Raw genomic sequence first — 12,114 nt, forward strand, 5'->3', positions numbered from 1 at the left:
TGCTGGGATTACAGGCGTGAGCCACCGCGCCCGGCTTAAGTAGTCTTTCTTTAGCACTCTAGAGAGCAGGTATTTTCCAATTTTTTTTTCAGGACTTTCTGGGTAATAAATGCCACGCTCTTTAAATAAACATTTTCTTAATCCTGTTCTGCATACAGTTAATGAAGAACACAGATGGAACCTCAACATTACAAGTTTTCCATTTTTACTAAGAACCCCATTCTTCTTCCAATAGGAATCTTGAGTATTCACACCTTCCCAGCCACAAAGGGAACATTTTTAATACAGCAGATTACAAATGCATAAAGAGAATTCTGCATGGCATATAAGAAGCCATGATGTAGAAGGCTCTAGTATATGGAAAAAAACATTTTTCAGAGACCCTTGACTATTATAAGAATTTTTTAAGTAGTTAAACTCATTAGCAGGGAAAACACAAGTAGAGAAGTAAAGGTTTGCATGTAAAATGCATGGCATTTCAGAAGGCACAGTGGACACAGCTCTTGATGAGACACGTTTAGCTTAAAAAAAAAAATTTTTTTTTCCTCCTTCTCTGGAATTCCTGCTCAGATGACATTTTCTGCACCAATTACACCTGCATCTTGAGAATATGCCTTTAAAGGTGTCAGCACCACCCATGTACCTCCTTCCACCACACCCACAGGCAGAAGGACCAAGACCTGCAGAAAAATTCCATCCATTTCTATCCCTTATACCAGAAGAGATTCAGGATTAATGAGCTGCTCCATGAAGATCAAAGTATAAGTTTCTTCTTTTCTGTCCTAGGGTGCCACAGACAGCAGCAATTTCTGCTATAGTAATGGTAATATGGGCCACAGTGCCTTGTCTCTCTCAAACCCAAACAAAACAGGCCCTGTAACCACCGTTAAGTGCAAAGGTTTCTACCTTAATTCTCTTGAATGTCTTGAACCCTTCATTGTTGATTCTGGCCTCACCATGGAATTAGATGAGGTACTTAATTAAAACAACAAGGCCGGGCGCGGTGGCTCAAGCCTGTAATCCCAGCACTTTGGGAGGCCGAGACGGGCGGATCACAAGGTCAGGAGATCGAGACCATCCTGGCTAATACGGTGAAACCCCGTCTCTACTAAAGAATACAAAAAACTAGCCCGGCGACCAGGCGGGCGCCTGTAGTCCCAGCTACTTGGGAGGCGGAGGCAGGAGAATGGCCTGAACCTGGGAGGCGGAGCTTGCAGTAAGCTGAGATCCGGCCATCGCACTCCAGCCTGGGCGACGGAGCCAGACTCCGTCTCAAAAAAATAAAAAAATAAAAAAAATAAAAAAATAAAACAACAAGTATGATTCCACCTAAAACAATAAACAAAACCTGTGGGAAAAGCGCCAAGTAAGGATTTTCTGCAAATTGGCCATGTAATCCTAATTAGAGGTCTGGGCTTATAACCACTTAGCTAAGCATTGGCTCTCAAGCTTTAAGGAGTGTATAAATCACTTGGTAATTTTGGCCCCACTCTTTGTAATGTGATTCTGTAGGTTTGAAAAGGGTCCAAAATGAATGTTTTAAACCAGTCCCCTGACAATGTTGATGTTGCTCTCCCTGGGCTCATGATCAACATTAGTTAGAGAAAGCAGGCACAGCACAGAGTCCCTTACACTCAGCACTCTTGTCACAACATAAATACTTCTAGGGCAAATGAAGACAACCACTCTCCATCCTAAAGTATCATTTTCTTTGCTGGCTCTGTAGNCTGGGCGACGGAGCCAGACTCCGTCTCAAAAAAATAAAAAAATAAAAAAAATAAAAAAATAAAACAACAAGTATGATTCCACCTAAAACAATAAACAAAACCTGTGGGAAAAGCGCCAAGTAAGGATTTTCTGCAAATTGGCCATGTAATCCTAATTAGAGGTCTGGGCTTATAACCACTTAGCTAAGCATTGGCTCTCAAGCTTTAAGGAGTGTATAAATCACTTGGTAATTTTGGCCCCACTCTTTGTAATGTGATTCTGTAGGTTTGAAAAGGGTCCAAAATGAATGTTTTAAACCAGTCCCCTGACAATGTTGATGTTGCTCTCCCTGGGCTCATGATCAACATTAGTTAGAGAAAGCAGGCACAGCACAGAGTCCCTTACACTCAGCACTCTTGTCACAACATAAATACTTCTAGGGCAAATGAAGACAACCACTCTCCATCCTAAAGTATCATTTTCTTTGCTGGCTCTGTAGAGTATACAGAGGAAATAGAAAGCAGTCATGTCTGAATAAGTCTGAGTTTAAATAACAACATGTACCAGTGTACTGATGGAAGTTCATTAAACATTGCACTTTATGTGCTCAAGAGGATGTTACAGAGCACTGTGCTGGGAATACACATTATGTGACAATCCTCATAACACCCTGGGAGTTGGTACTAAGTGCTTAATAATTTCCAGTATTTAGATAAAGGGCACAGCATTTTAGTATTTTTGTTTCTCTGTCATTATTTTTTAAAATGTATAGAATGCCGGGCGCGGTGGCTCAAGCCTGTAATCCCAGCACTTTGGGAGGCCGAGACGGGCGGATCACGAGGTCAGGAGATCGAGACCATCCTGGCTAACACGGTGAAACCCCTCTCTACTAAAACTACAAAAAAAAAAAAAACTAGCCGGGCGAGGTGGCGGCGCCTGTAGTCCCAGCCACCCGGGAGGCTGAGGCAGGAGAATGGCGTGAACCCAGGAGGCGGAGCTTGCAGTGAGCTGAGATCAGGCCACAGCACTCCAGCCTGGGTGACAGAGGGAGACTCCGTCTCAAAAAAATAAATAAATAAAATAAAATAAAATAAAATAAAATAAAATGTACAGAAGAAAAGCTAAATAGATGAGAGGGATAAAGAATAAGCTTAACGTAGATTAGAAGAATTTTTATTGTGTTTATATTTAATTTTTTGTGACTTGTGGAGCAACTACTGATTTGTAAGAATAGAAAACAAGTTGCTAAATGGAATGTCTCTGCAAGCACTGGTTTTAATAAAAAATTTAAAAAGTAAGACCGTAAAATACATACCTTATTATTCCCATTTGTCTGCTTTTGGATTTCAGGAAATTGTGAGCACCACCTCTAGAAAGGCAGCAGGATTCACCAATCAAAACTCTGTTATTAAATCAGTTCTTTGAGGCAAGACTCCACGGTGGGGACAGGCCTAAATAAAGCCCCAAGTACGGTGAATCTAAACACAACTGGAGCAGGGAGTGAAGCCTATGTAGAATTCTGTTCTCTATGACACTGGGGTACTTCCATTTCTGTTTCCTAAGCTTACCTAAGAAAAACAAATCCCAGAGTTTGTGTAACTTTAAACTTTTTTAGTTACTGCCCTGTCAATTTTATAATATATACTAATAATCCATTTAAACAAATATCTTAAGGATATCTAGAATAATTTTATTAGAAAATAAATATGTATTTTAGCAAAGTAAAAGAAATAAAATAATAACAACNTGTTTCCTAAGCTTACCTAAGAAAAACAAATCCCAGAGTTTGTGTAACTTTAAACTTTTTTAGTTACTGCCCTGTCAATTTTATAATATATACTAATAATCCATTTAAACAAATATCTTAAGGATATCTAGAATAATTTTATTAGAAAATAAATATGTATTTTTAGCAAAGTAAAAGAAATAAAAATAATAACAACTATTCTGTCCATAAACATCCCTTCAGGTGATGACATCAGAAGTCACAACAGGCCGGGCGCGGTGGCTCAAGCCTGTAATCCCAGCACTTTGGGAGGCGGAGACGGGCGGATCACAAGGTCAGGAGATCGAGACCTCCTGGCTAACACGGTTAAACCCCGTCTCTACTAAAAATACAAAAAAAAACTAGCCGGGCGAGGTAGCAGGCGCCTGTAGTCCCAGGTACTCGGGAGGCTGAGGCAGGAGAATGGCGTGAACCCGGGAGGCAGAGCTTGCAGTGAGCTGAGATCCGGCCACTACACTCCAGCCTGGGCGACAGAGCGACACTCCGTCTCCAAAAAAATAATAAATAAATAAATAAATAAATAAATAAATAAAACATGCTTTTCCTTGAAAAGTAAGAAATTATGTAAGGTATGTTTCAATTAATTGAATAACTGTCTTTGTTTCTCACTTCTATAATATGCTTCCCCCTGCACAGATCTCCCCCCACCCTACAAAATGCTTAAAAGGTAACTGAACTCTTTGTTCAGGGCTCAGTCCTTTTGGATGTTAATCCGACTGGGCCGGTGCACCTAAATAATAAATCCTCCTCAACCTCTCTGTCTGATTCCTAAATTATCCCACAACAGTAGGGACCACGACTGCTTCATCTATTATTCTAATGACCACATGAGACGGAAGCATTTAGTTTGAATCTCCAGAACATGATCTTTTCCTCCCAAGTACCAGGAATCTGAAGAAACCGTCATCTGGGTACCAACCAAAGATATCTCTTGTATGAGGGAAGGAACAAACACAGGATGACCCATTTCTCTTACACTGAGACAGAAGCAGAATTAACCACTCTTGTCAGTGTGACACAACTCTGCTCCAGAAATCCTCAAATGTCTCAAAGATGCCCAGGTGATTCCAGGAGGATTTCCCGTGACCTGCGCTGATGGCCCCAAATGTAAGCCTAAGCCAAAGCCAAAGCTGATCTTTGACAAAAACAGAAGAGATTTAGGCTGATTCTAAATAGAAAATGGAAGGGCCCTGGTAAAGCTCCAGAACCAGGATCACCTGTCCTGATTTGCTAGCTTTTGGGTAAGAGAAAGAATAAAAATGTTCTACTCCAGTAATCACATTTTATAAGTAGGTATAGTTGTGTTCATGGCTGTGATACTTTGTAGTCTTGATCTCTCACTCCTAAGATGCTTATCTTTACTAAAGATTCTGCTATCTATTTACACTGGGATCCTCTCATGTAACTGTACCAGGTGACTGGACAAGACCTGAAAAGCTCAAAGGGCCACATTCTCAAAGGGGTTCTTTTTAAGATGTCACAATGCAGAAAAATTCCTCCTGTTGGTTTTCATTACCTTCTTAATCTAAAACCTGGCCCTGTCTTGTGAATCTCAGGCAGAGGCCAGCTCTTACATATATCTCAATAGAGGCAAAAAAAATAAAATAAAATAAAATAAAAGCTTTGAACAAAATTAACATCCTTATGTTAAAAGCCCTCAACCAATTAGGCATTGAAGGTACTTTACTTTAAAATAATGAATTATCTATGACAAACCCACAGCCCACATACTGAATGGACACAAGCTGGAAGCATTTCTCTTTAAAAAATGGCACAAGATAAGAATGTCTTCTGTCACCACTCCTATTCAACATAGAATTGGAAGTCCCAGCCAGAGCAATCAGGTGAGGAAAAAAAAAAAAAGAGAATCCAAACAGGAAGAGGACATCAAACTAAGTTTGCTGTCAGACAACAAGATTCTATACCTAGAAAAGACTATAGTCATGGCAGAAAAGCTCTTTAAACTGACAAACAACTGCAAAAAAGTTTCAGGATACAAAATAAATGTACAAAAATCAGTAGCATCCGTGTACATCAACAATATCTGAGCTAAAAGCCAAATCAAAAACAAAATCTCATTCACAACTGCCACAGAAAATAATTATCTAGGAATACAGCTAACCAGAGAGGTACAAGATCTCTATGACAAAAGAAAACAACAACAAAACAAAACATTGCTTAAATAAGTCAGAGATGACAAATGGAAAATCATTTTATGCTCATGGATAGAAAAGATCAATAGCATTAAAATGGGCATACTGCCCAAAGAAATCTACAGATCTAATACTACTCCTATCAAACTACCAAAAATATTCTTTTTTTTTTTTCTTTGAGATGGAGTTTCACTTTTGTTGCCCAGGTTGGAGTGCAATGGCTTGATCTCAGCTCACCACAACCTCTGCCTCCTGGGTTCAAGCGATTCTCCTGCTTCAGTCTGAGTAACTGGGATTACAAGCATGGGCCACCATGCCCGGCTAATTATTTCTGTATTTTTAGTAGAGACGAGGTTTCTCCACGGTGGTTAAGCTGGTCTCGAACTCCCGACCTCAGGTGATCCGCCCACCTCGACCTTCCCAAAGTGCTGGGATTACAGGCGTGAACCACCGTGCCTGGCCCAAAAATATTCTTAACAGAACCAGAATAATCTGTTTTAAAATTCATATGGAACAACAACAAGAAAAGAGCCCAAATAACCAAGGCAATTCTAAGCAAAAGAAACAGAGCTGGAGGGCTTACATTACCAAACTTCAAACTATACTACAGGGTTACAGTAACAAAAGCAGCATGGTACTGGTACAAAAACAGGCTCAGAGACCAAAACAAAATATTAAAGCACCCCAAAATTATTCTGCATACCTACAACCATCTGATCTTTGACAAAGCTGACAAGAGGAATTTGAGAAAAATTCCCTATTTAATAAGTTTTGCTGGAATAACTAGCTAGTACTATGTAGAAGATTGAAACTGGACCCCTCTCTTACACTATATATAAAAATCAAGATTGATTACGCCAGGCACCGTAGTTCATGCCTATAATCCCAGCACTTTGGGAGGCCGAGGCGGGCAGATTGCCTGAGGTCATGAGTTTGAGACCAGCCTGGCCAATATGGTGAAACTCCATCTCTACTAAAAATACAAAAATTAGGCCGGGCATGGCGGCTCACACTTGTAATCCCAGCACGTTGGGAGGCCGAGGCTGGTAGATCACGAGGTCAGGAGATCAAGACCATCCTGGCTAACATGGTGAAACCCTGTCTTTACTAAAAATACAAAAAATTAGCCAGGCGTGGTGGCCGGCACCTGTAGTCCCAGCTACTCGGGAGGCTGAGGCAGGAGAATGGTGTGAACCCAGGAGGTGGAGTTTGCAGTGAGCTGAGATTGCGCCACTGCACTCCAGTCTGGGAGACACAGCAAGACTCCGTCTCAAAAAAAAAAAAAAAAAAAAAAAAAATTAGCTGGCCATGGTGGTGGGCACCTGTAATCCCAGCTACTCAGGAGGCTGAGGCAGAATTGCTTGAACCCAGAAGGCTGAGATTGCAGTGAGATAGCGCCACCACACTCCAGCCTGGGTGACAGAGCAAGACTCCATTGGGCGGGGGCGGGGGGGGGGCGGGAATTAGGCAAAAGACATCAACAGATGCTTTTCAAAAAAAGACATACATGTGGTTAACAAGCATATGAAAAATGCTCATCACTAATCATTAGAGAAACGCAAAGAAAAACTACAATGAGGCATCATCTCACACAACTCTGAATGGCTATTACTAAAAAGTGAAAAATATCACAGATGCTGGCAAGGTTGTAAAGGGAATGCTTATACACTGCTGGTGGGAGTGTGAATTAGTTCAACCATTATAAAAAGCAAGGTAGTGATGCCTCATATAAGTAAAAACAGAATTACCATTTGACCTAGCAACCTCGTAATTGGGTATATACTCAAAGAAATATAAATTATTCCATCATAAAAACACATGCACATGCATGTTCACTGCAGTACTATTCACAATAGCCAAGACATGGAATCAACCTAAATGTCTATCAATGATAGACTGGATAAAGAAAATATGGTATGGGCAGGTATGGTGGCTCATGCCTGTAATCCAACACGTTGGGACGCCAAAGCAGGTAGACTGCCAGAGCTCAGGAGTTTGAGAGCAGCCTGAGCAACACGGCCAAACCTCATGTCTACAAAAAATAGAAAAATAAAAAATTAGTGGGTGTGGTGGCACGTGACTGTAGTCTCAGCTACTTGGAGGGCTGAGGTAGGAGGATTGCTTGAGCTCAGGAGATTGAGGCGGCATTGAGCCTAGATCACACCACTCCACTTCAGCCTGGGTGAAAGAGTAAGACCCTTTCTTCAAATAAGAATAAAATAGCCGGGCGCGGTGGCTCAAGCCTGTAATCCCAGCACTTTGGGAGGCCGAGACGGGCGAATCACGAGGTCAGGAGATCGAGAACATCCTGGCTAACACGGTGAAACCCCGTCTCTACTAAAAAATACAAAAAACTAGCGGGCGAGGTAGTGGGCGACTATAGTCCCAGCTACTCGGGAGGCTGAGGCAGGAGAATGGCATGAACCCGGGAGGCGGAGCTTGCAGTGAGCTGAGATCAGGCCACAGCACTCCAGCCTGGGCGGCAGAGCGAGACTCCGTCTCAAAAAAAAAAAAAAGAATAAAATAAAAGATTTAATAAAAACAAATTATGGTACATAAGCATCATGGAATACTGTGTGGGCATAAAACAAAACAAAATCAAAAGGCCAGGCACCATGGCTCAGGCCTGTAATCCCAGCACTTTGGGAGGCCGAGGTGGGCGGATCACGAGGTCAGAAGATCGAGACCATCCTGGCTAACATGGTGAAACCCCATCTCTACTAAAAATATGGTAGTCCCAGTTGGTGGGCACCTGTAGTCCCAGCTACTCGGGAGGCTGAGGCAGGAGAATGGCGTGAACCCGGGAAGCGGTGGCTGCAGTGAGCTGAGATCATGCCACTGCACTCCAGCCTGGGCTACAGAGCAAGACTCAGTCTCAAAAAAAAAAAAAAAAAAAAAAACAAACAAAAAAAAGAAACAAAATCATGTCCTTTGTAGCAACATGGATGAAGCTAGAGACCATTATTCTTAGAAAACTAATGCAGAGACAGTAAAGCCAGCACTTTGGGAGGCCGAGGCGGGTGGATCACCTGAGATCAGGAGTTTGAGACCAGCCTGGCCAACATGGTGAAACCCCCTCTCTACAAAAATACAAAAATTAGCTGGGTGTAGTGGCAGGCACCTGTAATTCCAGCTACTTGGGAGGCTGAGGCAGGAGAATCACTTTAACCAGGAAGGTGGAGGTTGCAGTGAGACAGGATTGTGCCACCACACTCCAGCCTGGGTGACAGAGCAAGACTCTGTCTCAAAAAATAATAATAAATAAATAAATATATGTTACATTTATACGAGCTAAACAATAAGAACACATAGACACAAAGAGAACAGACACTGAGGGCTAGTTCACGGTGGATGACAGGAGGACAAAAAATGTCAGAAAAAACACCTATTTGGTGCAATGTTTAGTATCTCAGTAACAATACAATCTGCACACCAAACCCCTATGACACAATTTTACCTATATAACAAACCCGCATGTGTACTCAGGAACAAAAAATAAAAGTTAAAAGGAAAAAAATCCATGAGTTTGGGAGAGTGCAATGTAGGCGATAGGACTGGTTTGTGCGATAGTGGCCCAGGTGTGACTCTACTCTAATTTATTTCTGCATTCATGCAGGCAGATGAGATAATGAACAGGTGGTCCAGAACCCTAGAGGGGTGGAGAAAACAAAACAGGTTGCTGCTGCAGATTCAGTGTTTGGGGAGGGGATATGCCAGGAGACTTGTAGACACTTGTGGATTTTTGGCAAGAAACGTTAGGATCAAAAATGCTGTGGTGAAATTCCTGAGGGTGGTGTCTAGCCCTGGGAGTGGTGTAGACACCTCAGTGTCTAGTGTGTGTGTTTGTGAGTGAGTAGAAATCCTGTGCTGGCAGCTGTGAAAAAAGGGAATCTGCTATCATAGCTTCTTTAAGATTTCAATCCTCTCTCTCTGGGAGGAGACCTAGAATCACAAAACAATGGGCACTGTGACAGAAAAGCAGAGCCTCCCAGAGTTTCATTCCAGGGCAGGCCTCTGTGTTGTCTTTCTTCTGGCACCAAATCTGTAGAGTTTGCTGAACACCAAGATTCTCCAATATCAACTCATTGTCTAAAATTTGCATTCTGACACCACCCATTCAGCACAGACCCTGATTCAGGACTCAGTCGCACAGTATTCTCCTTACTGCAGATGTCAGTAACAAATCCAATGAACCCATCTATGCTCCTGAGATACTGTTTAAAAATCGGGGACTCCCACGCCATAAGCGGTGGCTCTCTCCTGTAATCCCAGCACTTTGGGAGGCCAAGGCAGGAGGATCACCTGAGGTCTGGAGTTCGAGACCAGCCTAGCCCACGTGAAACCTTGTCTCTACTAAAAATACAGTAGCCAGGCGTGGTGGCAGGTGCCTGTAATCCCAGCTATTTCGGAGGCTGAGACAGGAGAATCTCTTGAACCTGTGAGGCAGAGGTTGCAATGAGCAGAAATCTCGCCCCTGTACTCCAACCTGGGTGACAGCGAAACTCCTTCTCAAAAAAAGAAAAAAAAAAAATCAGAAAATTATCCTCCTGTGGAGTGTGAAAATAATCAAATGGCAGGCAACTAGACTGAGGTGGTTATGGTCCCTGGATTTCTACTTTAAAGAAATTTAACTCAAATGTGTGGATTTTGTTTTGTTTTGTTTTTTGAGATGGCGTTTCACTCTTGCCCAGGCTGGAGTGCAATGGCGCAATCTTGGCCCACGGTAACCTATGCCTCCTGGGTTCAAGCGATTCTTCTGCCTCAGCCTCCCAAGTAGCTGGGATTACAGGCATGCACCACCACGCTCGGCTAACTTTGTATTTTTAGTAGAAACGGGGTTTCTCCATGTTGGTAAGGCTGATCTTGAACTCCGGACCTCAGGTGATCCGCCCACCTGGGCCTCCCAAAGTGTTGTGATTACAGGCGTGAGCCACAGCGCCCGGCCTCAAATGCATGTTTTTATAAATTACTAAACTGGGGGAAACAAAATTGATGCTTAGCTAACTATAATTAACCTCTGATTACATAACAAGGAAATGTCCGCCTTGATCGTACAAATTAAGAAACTATGTAACTGTACTTAGCCAATTATTGAGTTTAGTTTTCCTTATCGCACCTTATAAAAGTCTTTTCTTCAAGCCCTTGCTATGGACGACAAACGACAAACCATAGCTGGGTACTCTACATTTTTTTTTTTTTTTTTGAGACGGAGTCTCGCTCTGTCGCCAGGCTGTAGTGCAGTGGCGCCATCTCGGCTCACTGCAACCTCTGACTTCCTGGTTCAAGCGATTCTCCAGTCTCAGCCTCCCTAGTAGCTGGGATTACAGGCACGTGACACCACGCCCGACTAATTTTTGTATTTTTAGTAGATACAGGGTTTCACCATACTGGCCTGGGATTACAGGCGTGAGTCCCCGCACCTGGCCTACAATTTTTGAATTACTCTTTAAATTACTTAATATTTTTGCAGTGACTTCTGTTCATTTTTAATACAAGAAAAGAGGGACTCAGAACCCCACAGACCAAAGCTCTTCCCATTCATGAACCCCGCACCCCAAGTCAGGATTCTCCTCTGACTACCCTCCCGTGGTCCCTGAACGATTTGGGAGAGAGGCCGCGGTGCGGGTGCAGAGCTGCCAAGAGAGGGCTCCAGACCAGGGTACAGTCACTGCGCAGGGAGGAGATAGGACGCCCAGGGTGCTGGCTGTCAGCGCAGCCGCCATCTTGTGGCTGAAGGGGACTGTGGGCGAGCTGGCCAAGGAAAACTCCGCGCAGATTGTGTAGCTGACTGCGAGGAGGCCTGAGTCCCGCCACTGCCACTTCCCACGGTTCCAAACAGCCCCTTCCCCTCTCCCCGGATGTCCGACCCAGCATTCTCACCATTTCTAGGCTTCGAGGGGGGACCTGGCGTCTTAGCTGGGGATCTCCCAATACTTGCAGGTCACAGGGACACAGAGGCTGGGCTTCTAGGAGCAGAGGACATAGATTAGGGAAGACAAGACCTGCAGCTCCGTCTGCAGCGAGAGACAAAGTACCCGCCAAACCCGAAAGCCGCCCCATCCGCTGCAGCTGCGTGTCTGATTGGACGGTTTCCGCCCAGCGTCCCTGATTGGATAATGTTGAAGGCCCCGCCCTTTCAGACCTTGAGTGACAGGAGATGTGATCGCATGCTGGCCTGAATGAAGAAAGAGTAACAGCTTCAAAGCTGCAGGCTTTTCAGGCAGGACTTCCTGCCTGAGCTGAGTTAGGCCCAACTAGGAGGTATTTGCATTTAACCTTGTGTGTAAGGTCATATGCGTTTATACATAATACACTATATGGGCGGGAGCGGTGGCTCACGCCTGTAGTCCCAGCTACCCGGGAGGCTGAGGCAGGAGAATCCCTTAAACCTGGGAGGCGGAGGTTGCAGTGAGCTGAGATGGCTTTGAATTCCAGCCTGGGCAACAAGAGCGAAACTAAACTCCGTCC

At 43.5% G+C, this 12,114-nt stretch overlaps 1 protein-coding gene across 1 annotated transcript in view; it reads right to left on the reverse strand.

Moving 5' to 3' along the window:
• The window catches only part of LOC108515463 (zinc finger protein 257-like), a 29,332-nt gene extending 17,629 nt beyond the window's left edge, over positions 1–11,703 (reverse strand). Inside the window, exon 1 of the mRNA XM_017852389.1 lies at positions 11,527–11,703. Within this exon, the coding sequence (XP_017707878.1) occupies positions 11,527–11,529 (3 nt within the window). The 5' untranslated portion in view covers positions 11,530–11,703. The remainder of the gene's footprint in view (positions 1–11,526) is intronic.
• Positions 11,704–12,114: the final 411 nt, after the last annotated feature.

The sequence above is a fragment of the Rhinopithecus bieti genome, unplaced genomic scaffold (assembly GCF_001698545.2).
Source record: "Rhinopithecus bieti isolate Rb0 unplaced genomic scaffold, ASM169854v2 scaffold_35314, whole genome shotgun sequence".
Taxonomy (NCBI): domain Eukaryota; kingdom Metazoa; phylum Chordata; class Mammalia; order Primates; family Cercopithecidae; genus Rhinopithecus; species Rhinopithecus bieti.